This window comes from Gracilinanus agilis, chromosome 2 (genome assembly GCF_016433145.1).
Source record: "Gracilinanus agilis isolate LMUSP501 chromosome 2, AgileGrace, whole genome shotgun sequence".
NCBI lineage: Eukaryota > Metazoa > Chordata > Mammalia > Didelphimorphia > Didelphidae > Gracilinanus > Gracilinanus agilis.
Genome location: NC_058131.1, coordinates 705,546,443 through 705,559,756, shown reverse-complemented (window position 1 = coordinate 705,559,756; position 13,314 = coordinate 705,546,443). Strand labels below are relative to the sequence as shown.

Below are 13,314 nucleotides of genomic sequence, written 5' to 3'. Positions count from 1 at the left end.
TTTTTTTTAAACTCTTACCTTCTGTCTTAGAATCAATACTGTGTGTTGGTTCCAAGGCAGAAGAGCAGTAAGGGCTAGGCAATGGGGGTCAAGTGACTTGTCCAGGATCACCTAGCTGGGAAATGTCTGAGGCCAGTTTTGAACCCAGGACCTCCTGTCTATAGGCCTGACTTTCTAATCTATTGAGTCACCCAGCCGCCCCCATGCATACCTCTTTTTACTTATTTTAAGCCCATCTTCTACGTGAAGTTTTTCTTGATCCTTCCTGCTGTTATTGCCCTCCTTCCCTAATCACCTTGTATTTATTTTCCATCTACTTATCTATTCACATGCTGTCTTCCCTGATAGAATGGAAGCCCCTTGAGAGCAGTGCCTAATTCCCTTTTGCCTTGTCTACCAGTACTCAGCATAGTGCTTGAAATATAGCAAGCATTTAATAAATGCTAATTAGTTATTGATCAGGTTAATTCTTCTGCATATTTTTGTTTTCAGTTACAGATATGCATGGGCAATCAGATTACATGGTCCTGGGGGGCAAGGACTCTGCTGTCTATTCCTTTGATACAATGGAATATTGACTGAGTCCAATGTTATACCCACTGGTCAATACATTTTAAACTAGAAGGTAGCTTTTTTTACAGATGAGGAAACTGGGCACCAGAGAGGTGAAGGGACTGTCCTATGGCCACATAGGTAATAAGTCAATAGTAGAGCTGGAATTTGAACCCAGGGCCCTTCATTCCAAACCCACCTCTCCTTTCACTATATTACCATTGTTGAGTTAGCTTGTCCATATGGAGAAGGATCTCAGAGCTAGAAGGGGGCCTCCCAGGTCATCTAATGCAATTTGGCACATGGATACCTCACTCTAATAGTTAATCAACAGGTATTTATTTAATGCTTCCTATATGCCAAGGGTCATGAGATATGTTGGGGAATGTGGGTACAAGAAATGGGAGAATTCTAACTCTTGAGGAGCTTCATTTGGTTGAGGGAGAGAGACCACATAGCCAGGTAAATATGGAATAATCAAATCAATACAAACTAGAGAAAGAAGGAGGGCACTAGTTGTTTAGCCGGGATCAGGAAGGGTTTTTCTTATGGAAGAGGATGCCTGAGGTGTTCCCAAGCTCCTTTGCTGCCTTATTTATGGCTGATAGAATTGTTGTTCTGGCATAATCCTCTAAGCTGTTGGTCTCGATAAGACTTTTGCCAGTTGATAAATCATAAAGAGTGTTATCGTCATGGTATTTGGAGTCAAAGAACTTAGGGTCAAAACCAAACTTCTCCTTAATGGTGTTATAACCTGGGACAAGTCTCTCATCTCTCTGGGTCTTAGTTTCTTCCTCTGTAAAATGAAGGGAATGGACCAGCTGTCTTCTAATGTCCCTTCCGTCTTTAATTCTATGAGCCTAATGGGTTTGTCTGGTCTGTCATTGTATCCAAAGATGACACCATCCTTTTATCCTGGTTGCTTAAGGTCTCTTACAGCTTTAAATTGATGATCCCCAAAGTAAGATTTAATTACCTACATTCAATCGAAAATCTTGGGACATGGAAAGCTAAACCCTTGGATAAATACCAACCACCATCTTCCTGAGTAACCTCTTCAGGCTGAAAACATCCTTATTCCTTTAGACACTCCTTATATGACATAAACTGAATACCCTTCACTGTCTTGGTTAACCTTCCTCTGCATGACAATGACCTTCCTAAGCTGTGACACACAGAACCGAAGATGGCGCCCCAGATGGGGGCGGAGGGCTGAGAAACATTGACCTCCCTTCCTTGTCCTAGAAATCAAATGGCTATTGAAGAAGCCAGAGATCAAATTAACCTTCTTGGCTGCTGGGTCACACTATTGACTCTGAGTGGCCAGAAGAAAGCTACAGAACTTGTCTGGATGCTGGACGCGAAAATGCCAGATGTGCCCAAGTTTCCTGTTTTTCATGCCTTTTGGGGTGGGTTAAAGCGTCCTGTGGTTTAATATCCTTTACACAGTTTTCTTTTTTCTTTTTTTGGTCTGTTTCCTGTTGGCAACTAGACTTGCTCCAAGGAGACCAACAGAAATTATCTTCCTGTATTTTTTTTCCTTTTGGGGGAGATGATTGAGTGTATGATAGAAACTACAGTTCAATACTCGGTCCCTGAACCCTACAAAATGATTAATGTCTGCTTCAAGGCCTAAGGCAAGACTCAGACTAATAATTCTTTGTTTGTTTGTAATGTTCCCTTCCCTTCCCTAGTAACTCCCCTTTTGAAAGGAGCTCTTTGAAACATTTTTTAGTTAGTTGTGCACATTTGTTGTTTGACTGACTTCCTGGGCTTTGATCCAGCTATGGTTGAACTTTGTCGACTGTGTCTCAGAATCTTCTTTTGAAATGGGCGATTTTATGAATATTCTGGTTTTGGGGTACCCTCTACAAGTGGCAACTAGCCCCAAACATTTCCATATTTCAGTCATTTTTAGCTGCTTCTTTTTTTTAACCCTTTTCTTCCATCTGTGTATTGGTTCCAAGACAGAAAGAAGAGTGGTAAGGGCTAAATAATTGGAGTTAAGTGACTTATATCCATGGTCACATAGCTAGGAAGTATCTGAGGCCAGATTTGAACCTGGGACCTTGTGTTTCTAGGCCTGGCTGTCAATTCACTGAGCCACCTAGCTGTCCCCCACCACCTCCATCTCTTCTTATCAAGCTCCTAATCTTTTTCCCTAAAAAAACATTTATTTCTATTTTATCTATTATTGAACATATACATATATGTACATAGATATGTATATATTTGACCTCTTTCCTTCCATCTTGGAATCAACATTATATATTGGTTTGTCAACTTGGAAAAACACAGAACCACTAGAGTAGTCATTAAATCAAATCTTTAATCAGGAAAAGAGACAAGTCCTGAATATTCAGCCATCTCCCAGAGCCAAGTGTTAAATACTACACGGAGTCAAAGCTCTGGGGCTCCGGGGACAGCGTCTCTGAGAGAATCACCGCCAAAGATGAGTGTCCAAAGAATAATAGAACTTGGGGACTTCCATAGCTTTGGGGGGAACATAGTCCAGCAAACATACACTGACTGGTTTCGTGCAGGCTTGGAAGGGAGGCTGTAGCCAGAGGCTGGGTATAGGGAATGGTCTACTGCAATGGGCACAAAAAGGATGGTTCCTGCCCGGTGTTGGTCTTCTTGGGAACAGATCTCTGATAGAATGGGGGAAACTTCTAAGACAAAAAGAGTGACTGAAGATTTGAGTGTTCTTCTCACTCTTATTCAGAACACTTAGTAGATGTTTGGTGATCCATTGTTCAGTCAAAGACAAGGTCAGTTTGGGGCGTCCCCTAAGGGCATATTCCTGGGGGACAAAGGCAAACTTGGAGTTTCCAGAAATTAAGTTGACAGGTTCTAAGGCAGAAAAGCAGTGAGGGTTAAGCCATGGGGGTTAAATGGCTTGCCCAGGGTCCCACAGCTCGTCTGAGGCCATATTTGAACCCAGGACCTCCTACCTTCAGCCCTGGCTCCTCATCTACTCAGCCACCTGGCTGTCCCCAATAATTATATTTTCAAGCATCCTCTTCCATGTATTCAGCACATTTATCCTCCTTTGCTTAAAGTATTCCCTCTACCTACCCAACTTGGCTAATGTCCCTCTCCCTTAATTTCTGGTTCATTTGTAACCTCAGAGAGAACCTACAGCTAGACTGTAAATTTATGGAACCCAGGAACCCCTCATGTTCCTTTGCCTTCTCCCCAGCACACAAGATATGTGGTGGCCATTGGAGTAAACACTTGAGAAGGTTTGCATAAACAACAGTTAGCTTTTACATAATGCTTTAAGATTTGCAAAGCACTTTACAAATGTTTGATCCTTCTAAAAAGCCTAGGTGCCAGTATTCTTCCCATTTTACACATGGGGAAACAAACAGAGGTTAATTGACTTGATTGGGGTCACACAGCTAGTAAATGTCTGAAGCTAGATTTGAACTCAGGTCTTTCTTACTCCAGATCCATCGCTCTATCCACTTTTTTTCCCCAATATGATATTTATTGTATATTTCTGTATAATTTACCATATTAAAATAACAAGCTGTATCTGCTTTGTCACTTATCTATCTCCATGAATAAATCAAGATGTTAGAGTACTTAAGGTAGTGAAACTTCTCCAATTATTATTTTTATGTTAAACCTATTGATTTTTAAATCAATTTAAAATTTTAAATCAATTTTTATCAATATTTTAGTTTAATATTTAATATTCCTGCTGAGAACTACTAGATCTTATAGCATAAACTATTTCTGCCATCCCAAATGTAGTGGTTTTTTTTTTTTTTTAATATGAAGGGCAGTGAGGCATAGTGGACGCTGATCATTTGTTTTCATTGTGCCCAACTCTCCATGACCCATTTATAGTTTTCTTGATAAAGATACAGAGTGGTTTGCCATTTCCTTTTTCAGTTCATTTTACAGATGAGGAAACTGAGGTAACTAGGGCTAAGGGACTTGCCTAGGGTCACACAGCTAGTGAGTGTCTGAAGCTGGATTTGAACTTATAGAGATGTCTTCTTGACTTCAGGTCCAGTGCTTTGTCTACCGGGCCACCTAGCTGCCTCTTAAATTTGTACATTTTATATTTGAAGCAAACAGCGGGTTAAGTGACTTGCTCAGGATCACATAGCCAGTAGGTGTCTTGAGGATGAATTTGAACTCTGGTCTTCCTGACTCCAGTCCCAGCATTCCATCTGCCAGTAGAGAGCTCCTTTTGGATCTGAGCTGAATAGCAGCACACCTTGGGAGGCAGGAACAAGAGCCACAGTTGTGAGCAAAGTAGGTTCTTCCATGAGCAAAAGTAGGTCAGAAGCTTTGTGAGCAGGGCTCGTGGGCTTAAAATAAAGGGATTCCCAGACAGTGTGGGCACCATGTCTTCTGCCGTGAGTGGGTGGAAAGCGAGTGAGTATTCCAAAGTCCTTGAGCATCTTCCCCCTTTCCTGGCTGTGCTTGGGAGATTGGACAGATCCAGGGGACTCTGCTGGGAGGTGAAATCCCACAGTTAGAGTTCAGTGAGCCAAAGTTAATCCTGGCTAACTCAGCTGCTTTATTATGCTTCTATTGCTGCAGTTAAATATTTATTCTTCTGATTCATCAAGGCTGGAGTCATTAGGAAACGCGATGGGGAATAAGACGAAGGGGAGGAGTTTTCTTCTTCGTAGAATGGGAGCGCCAAGTTCTTGATCTGATTGGGTGATCCATACCAACCTCCAGACTAAGGAAAACATGGCACCGGTAAAGGGCACGGAGCCAGAAGTGGGTGGCAGGAAGCTCTGAGAGCCCGGCACTAGGAGACCTTGTGGGGCTCACTCCAGAGCCACTGCTGCTGTTGGACGGTACACATGACAGATGGGCTCCATGCTAGGTCTGACAGCAGCTGGGCTGCCCCTGGTGGCCCAGGGATAGGTCAGGTCACAGGGCTCCTTCTCAGGTGTACCACTTTGGGAATAGCTCAGAGGGTTCTATCAACCTTCAGCTTGCCTCTTTGTCCCGTAGAGCCTTTCCTTGGGAGCCTGAGAAGAACACATCACCTCATCTCCTCCAGGAAGCCCTCCCTCTACATACTGGAAGCCAGTTATTCTGCCCATTTCTCCTCCTCCTCTTCCTCTCTTTTTTTCCCCTACAGGCTAAACCTTCCCAAACGTTTCAACCAATCCTTCCCTTCTCCTCCCAGTTCCCCACCCCACCACCCCTTCCACCTTTGGATCAAGGTCTAGTGAGCATATCAAGAGCTCTTGGAAAGGGTTTGGCTGTTTACTCCTCTGGTCAACTCACCATCTCTGAAACTGCTAGAACATTCCTTTCCCTGGCTGGCCACCATTTTCCCTTCTGGGTTGCCTCTTCCTATTAGAACAGAAGCTCCCTGATGGCAAGATCTCTCTCGTTTGTGGTTATCACTAACTCAGCACTTTTACATTCATTCATTCAGCACAAACTCAAGGCCCTTCACCATCCCATTTCCCCAGTTGTGAACATTTGCCAGCTTGTCAGAATCCTTCCTAAAATGAATACAATATTTTGGGTCCAGGGCAGCTAGGTGGTACATCAGACAGAGCACTGGACCTGGAGCCAGGAAGACTCAACTTCTTCAGTTCGAATCTGGCCTCAGACACTAGCTTTGTAACCTTGGGTAGGTTACTTAACCTTGTTTACCTCAGTTTCCTCATCTGTAAAAATGGACCGGAGAAGGAAATGACCAACTACTCCCATATTTTTGCCAAAAAACCCAAATGGGGTCACAAAGAGTCAGATGTGACTGAAAAATGACTCGAAAAAACAAATTTCAGGTCTAGTTTGAGAACTACGTCACCTCCTTATTCCCATGAGTGATTGTCGCTGAATAAAGAGAATATCTTCACCAATGAAACCATGGGTCCATGAAGACATAAAGTATATGGAGTGACTGAGGCACTTAGGGTTCAATCAATGTTACTGCTTTACATGTGAGTTTAACACAAAGACATAGTTTAATGGCAGCACTGAATGGTAAGCTAGACTTTTGAAAGCTACTTTCTTGGATTAAAATGCATGACATAAGAAATATGGCGGCCTCATTTCTTGTGATCATTTCATTTCTAATAAAAATCATATGGGGGGGCAGCTGGGTAGCTCAGTGGATTGAGAGTCAGGCCTAGAGAGGAGAAGTCCTAGGTTCAAATCTGGCCTCAGACACTTCACAGCTGTGTGACCCTGGGCAAGTCACTTGACCCCCATTGCCCACCCTTACCACTCTTCCACCTAGGAGCCAATACACAGAATTAAGGGTTAAAAAATCATATAAGTTTTTCTTGAAAAGGATATTTAAAAATATCCCTTTTTAGTGGGAAAGGGGTACATTTTAGCACTATTGTACTGTGCCATTGCTCTTGATTTTGCAATTTGGATAGCAAAATTGATTAGTGTTCCAAAAGCTGGGAAACATACTTTCCCTATAGAAACATTATTACAAGTGGTGGTTGGGTTCCCAGGCTGACCTATATAAGCTATTCAACCCATAACTGAGCTTATTGACTATATATTTGCAATGAAAAGTACAGGGAGGCAATTCAGTCCTAAAAATATTTATGAAGTATTTACTACATGAAGAGCACATCACTAGACAAAACTGAAAATCAATCCTCGGCCTCAAGGAGCTTGTACTCTATTGGAAAAGAAATGGGGAAATAATCCTAAACCCCCAAAGAGCAGACATTTCTGTATTTCTTGAAAGCTTGAAAAACATTTGTGTACATGATGTTGTTTCAGTCTCACAGAATATACTCTATATATCATTGTTCTCTTTTTACAAATGGGGAAACTGAGACGCAGATAGGATAAGTGGCTTACCTATGGTCAGCGCACCAAGAGGTATTTGAGGTAGGATTTGTATTCTCTTTCTTATTTACTTACTGATTGAGGCAGGATTTGAACCCAAGTTTTTCTGTTCTCTTTCCACTATGCGCATGGCATCCTATATGTGCTTTTACCTTAGCGTCAGCACAGAGCCGGCCTCCTCCTTCTATAAAGTTCCTTTTTTATTCAATGCTTTATTACACACGTGCCTAAAAATCCCAGATGGGCTGAAGTCTAGATTTTGTTCTCTACCCTGGGCAGTCAAGGTGAGATGTAGGTGGGGCTTCGAGGACTCAGGAAGTCAGGTGAGCTGGCCAAAGGGCACCCCGGGGAGCAGCCAGCAGGTCTGAGCCGCAGAATTCTGTCAGTTGGCACTCTAATTAGACTTGCTGATTCTGGAGCACCCCCAAAGGAGGTCAGAGGTCTGTCCTGCTGTGGCTAACAAGCCAACAAGGCCATCCAGACGATTGATCAGACTGCCCGGGTGTCAGGAACAATGTATTCCCAGTATGGGAGTAAAGGGCGCAGGTTTCTGCGGTCAGGAGTCCTCCATCTGTCAGCTACAACAAATACTCAAAGTCCAGCGTAACTCGAGGGAGAAAATAACTTGCAATAAAATCATGGATTCAAAGAGGGAAGAGACCTCCAAGAGAATAATCCAGGCTGTTCGTTTTGTTGTGGTGGTTGAGTCATCTAATGATGTCCACCTCTTCGTTGGACCATAGCCAGGTCCTTCTGTCCTCCACTATCTCTCAGAGACTGTCCAAGCTTCTGTCTGTTGTTTCCACGACTCCATCTGTCCATCTCATCTTCCAATGTCTCTTCTCCTTTGGTCTTCACTCTTTCTCAACATCGGCGTTTTCCCCAACGAGTTCTGCCTTCTCATTACTTAGCTGAAGTACTTAAGCTTCAACTTCCCTATTTGACCTTCCAGTGGACAGTCTGAATTCATTTCTTTAAGTATTGACTATTTATGATCTTGCTGTCCAAGGGACTCTCAGGAGTCTTCTCCATTCATTTTGTGGAGGGCGAAATGGAGTAATTAAAGAAAAGCAAAATTAAAAGAAGTTCTTCCTGGTCTTTTAAATGTACTTATTCTCCTTTGTCCACTCACCCAGTCACCGCCTTAGTTCAGGCCACTCATTACCTCTGACCTGGACTATGGCAATGGACTCTGCCTCTAGTCTCTCTCCTCTCCAATCCATCTTCTATCCAGCTGCCCGCGTGAGAGCCCCGAAACACAGCTCGGTCTGCGTCACTCCCTCACTTCTTGAGCTTCTGGATAGTTTCTCTTTCTCAGGGGAATCCCTACTGCCATCTATTTACTCACCTCTTAGCTGTGAGAGTGATGGTGGGAAGGTGGACGTGACCTTCTCCCCAGTCAATAAAGTCTATTGGCTCGCCATTAATTTACATCCGGGATCAAATATGAAAGATTCTGCCATTTCCCCACGTTTTCCAAATGCTCAAATTTTCAAATTTTTGCTTTTACTCCCCTCCATACTCGTTGCCATTTAGCTATAATGACTCGCATGGAGTTCTGGGAACAATACTCTAGTTTAGATTTCTGGGTCTTTGCTCTGAGGTAGAGTCTCCAAGAGGCATTTGATCTTCCCCCTTTGTGACTTGGTGTAGACCACTGAGCCCTCTGGTGGGGATGCCCTCCTTCCTCACCTTTGCGGCTTAGGATCTCTCGTTCTATTTAAATCTTCATTTCTATTTAAATTCTTTCTGAAAAAAGAATCTCAGCCAGCAGTGGGGGGTGGCTCAGTGGATAGAGAGCCAGACCTACAGATGGGAGGTTTTAGGTTCAAATCTGGCCTCACACACATCCTAGCTGTGTGACCCTGGGCAAGTCACTTGACCCCCATTGCCTAGCCCTTACTGCTCTTCTGCCTTGGAACCAATACACAGTATTGATTCTAAGATAGAAGGTAAAGGCTTTAAAAAAAAAAAAAAGGTAGGGGACAGCTGAGTAGCTCAGTGTATTGAGAGTCGGGCCTGAGAGACAGATGCTAGGTTCAAATCTGACCTCAGACACTTCCCAGCTGTGTGACCCTGGGCAAGTCACTTGACCCCCATTGCCCACCCTTACCACTCTTCTGCCTAGTAGCCAATACACAGAAGTTAAGGGTTAAAAAAAAAAGAAAGAAAAGAAAAAGAATCTCAGAGAGTGGAGGTAGAACAATTGCTAGCTCTCCAGCCAGAGGCCCTGGGTTCCAATCCCAGCTTTGACACTTACTGCTCGTTTCCTTCTCCAGCTTATTTTACAGATGAGGAAACTGAAGCAAACAGGGCTAAGTGTCTTGCCTGGAGTCACGCAGCTAATCGATGTCTGAGGCCAGATTCAAAAATAGAAAAATGAGTCATCCTGACTCCAGGCCTGGCACTCTATGCACTACGGTGCCATTGAGCTAGACAAAGGAGGTGCTTATGATTGTGGGAGCTCTTGCACTGAAGAAATAAAATGCTCTGAAACCATGTTTAGAGGCAACCTAGTATAGTGGATGGAAAGCTGGCCTTAGAGCCAGGAAGACTTGGGTTCAAATCTTCCTTCTGACATATTGGCTGTGTGACCCTGGACCAATCACTATGCTTCTTGGCTCCCCTGGCACCATTCTTTTTCTTTTTCCCTTTTATTCAAAACTATCTTATTTTTCCTAATTACATGTAATAACAATTTTCAACATATGTTTTCTGAAATCATAAGATTGGAATTGTCTCCTTCTTTCCCTTCCTTCCCCTCCTCTCAGAGATGGTGAGCCATTTGATCAGGGTTATACATGTATTATCATGCAAAATATGCTTCCATATTAGTCATTGTTGTAAGAGAATATTCATATCAAGCCAGAACTCGAGAATAAAACCATAAATAAACTAATGCGAAAGATAGTCTGCTTTGATCTGCATCTGACTCCAGTAGTTCTTTCTCTGGAGGTGGAGAACATTCTTTGTCATAAATCCTTCAGAATTGTCCCAAATCACTGTATTTCTGAGAGTAGCCAAGTTTTCCACCATTGATCATCGTACAATATTGGTGTTACTGTGTACAGTGTTCTGGTGGTTCTGCTTATTTTACTCTGCATCAGTTCATGAAGCTCTTTCTAGCTTTTTCTGAAACCATCCTGTTCATCATTTCTTATAACACAGAAGTATTCCATCACCATCATACAGCACAATTTGTTCGGCCATTCCCCGAGTGATGGGCATCTCCTCAATCTCCAATTCTTGGCCCCGGCACCTTTCTAACTCTGTAAAGTGCAGAGTGGCCATCTGTCTGCTCAGGAGAGGGAATTTCCCACCCTGTCCATGGTGCTAGTTTTGTGGGCAGTGCTGTTCCAACCTGACTTGGTAAATTTAATTCCCTAAATCTATATACTCTATTGAGGATCGATTTACTTATTTATTTATTTTGTCTCTGCAGGTCTCTTTTTTGATGTCATTTTGGGCTATATCTCAGCCTTCGCCCCAAGTTACCGAGTCTTTGCCATGTCCCGCCTTGGTGTCGGAGTTATGAATGGTGGAACAGCTTTAGTATCTTTTGTCTTGACACAAGAATATGTAGGGAAATCATTTTGGGCACTAACAGGTAAGAGTAAAGAGGATTCATCGTTAACCTTTCCCGATTGGTGTTGTTCAGTCGTTTTCAAGTTATGTCCGGGTCTTCGTGGCTCCATTTGGGGTTTTCTTGGCAAAGATACGGGGGTGGTTTGTCCTTTCCTTCTCCAACTCATTTTATAGATGGAGAAACTGAGACAAACAGAGTCACACGGCTAGAACGGGTCTGAGGCTGGATTTGAACTCATGAAGATGAGTCTTCCTGATTGCAAGTCCAGCACTCTACCCACTAGGAGATGGAAGGGGGATTTAAGAGGACATGCTGGGAAGAGTAAAGGGAAATGGAGAAAGAGCAAGAGGGAGGAAAGGAGGCTTTGGGGTGTTTGTGAGACGATGGGAGGCCAGTTGCTGATTGGAGCCCACCCTCATCCCCTTAGTCCTTATGAAGGGATGAAGCTGGCCAAATCCATTCTCAGAAAGTGCCTGTCTCCTGGGGATGAGCCTCTGGTCCTTGGCTAAGAGCCTTTCTGCCTGTGGTCAGGCCAGGGCAGGATATGCTTTAGAGGTCTACTTGGGGAACGAGGAGTCGCTTTCCCACAACAGGGAGGCATCTGCCCCTGAAACACAGCTCTGAAAATAAACCACATTTAATTTAGTCCAAGTCTGAAATGCCCAGATCAGTGGGACACGTCGCAGCATGCAGCCTTCCCTCTGTTCTAGATGCTCAGGCTGAAGCTGGTCAGGAGGTGGCCGTCCTGAGGCCTGAGACAAGGACTCAGAAACTTCAGGCTGTGGCTGGTACAGTAAGTGGTACAATGTGAAGGAATCAGTCAGGAAGAGCTCCTTTGAGTCCTGCCTCAGGCATTTACCCAATGCAACTCCCTAAACCACTCTTAGCCTCAGTTTCCTCATCTGTCAAATGGGCACCTCCCTCAGAGGGCAGCTTCGATGATCTAATGAGGTGTGATATTTGAACACTCTGAAGCATTATATAAATGCTAGTTATATCATGAAGGAAAAAAAAAGCCTTGCTCAAAAATATCCTGTCCCTTAGAGAGCCCCGTATATCCTTCACTCACAACGAGCTCTTGCCCACGGAGCCAATAATATATCCGCTTCCTTTCCAATCATGAGGACCATTTTGCTCTTTGGGTTTTGGGAGGCTTCATTTTTTAAAAAATGTCTGTGATTGATTTCTTTTCCTTAATCCCACCTTACAAAGCCCCAGTTCCCTCTAGCCCGGGAAGGAAGCCTTTTTCCAGTGGATTTCTTTTCTTGGGCAGTTAATTTAAAGCATCTTTCTATTGAGTTAATGCTTCTGGCCAGGCTAATAACCTTGCAAGGCAATTGAGGTGTCCTTTCTTCTCTCCTCTGATTCCTCTCCTGTACACGTGATATCTGGCTCTGAGCTCCTCTCTCTGAGTCCTTTGCCCTTCTCTCTGCCTGAACCTCCCACAGAGCAGCAAATTAATATCCCATGAAGCTCATAAAATCTAGAACAATAAAAGCACAAAATCCAATCCTCATGGCTTCCTCCAAGAAAAGCTGTAGGGCATGGCTGACTTCTGGGTTTTGTGTACAAAGAATAAATCATATCGAGGGCTGATGAATGGCCTCAGAGCAAGGATGCAGACATTTATTCCCCCTCAATCCCCATGAGGTCAAAGCAGGCATTTGTAACAATCCCCATCTTGGAAGGGAAGCGACTTGTCTTGGACCGTAAGTGGACTTTCTAGATGCTGCCTTTAAGCGATTCAGTTCAATGAACATTTATTAAATCCCTGCTATGAGCTAGTCCTGAGCTAGGCTCTGGGCACTCGAATCCAAGGACATAGACCGTGTGACCATAGCTGTGATCTTGAGTAAGTCATTTAATTTCCCAAAGCCTCAGTTTCCTCATCTGCAAAATGAAGGAGTTGTAATATACCACCCCTGAGGACCCTTCCAACTCTGATCACATATAATTTATTCCTCCTCAAATAATTATACAGTTTAAAAGAGCCATTTATTTCTGATTATATTTTAGTTCTTAAATTTTCTTTTTTGTTTGATTGGTGCCCATTGTAAACATTATTATCTTCCTGTCATAACCTCCTCCTCATCCATTGAACCTTCCTTATAACATAGAAAACTAAGTTAAGCAGATTTAAGCATCATAGTTCCTGGGTCTGATAGTGTTTGGCATATAGTATATTCTCTCTCTATCCCATTCTCTCATTCTCTCTCTCTCCCTCCCCCTATCTCTCCCCACTCCTTCCTCCCTCTCTCCTCTCTCTCCCTCATTCTCTCCTCTCTTTCCCCCTTCACTTCATCTTTCCTCCCCTCCCTCCATCATCCCTGTCTGCTTCTCTTTTCCCCTCCCCTCATCTTTTCTCCCCA

General features: G+C 43.5%; 1 protein-coding gene across 1 annotated transcript in view; it reads left to right on the top strand.

The window, feature by feature from the left end:
• The window catches only part of LOC123234419 (solute carrier family 22 member 15-like), an 85,174-nt gene that overhangs the window by 28,986 nt on the left and 42,874 nt on the right, over positions 1–13,314 (top strand). The window contains exon 4 of the mRNA XM_044660321.1: positions 10,802–10,966. Coding sequence (XP_044516256.1) covers positions 10,802–10,966 — 165 coding nt within the window. The remainder of the gene's footprint in view (positions 1–10,801; positions 10,967–13,314) is intronic.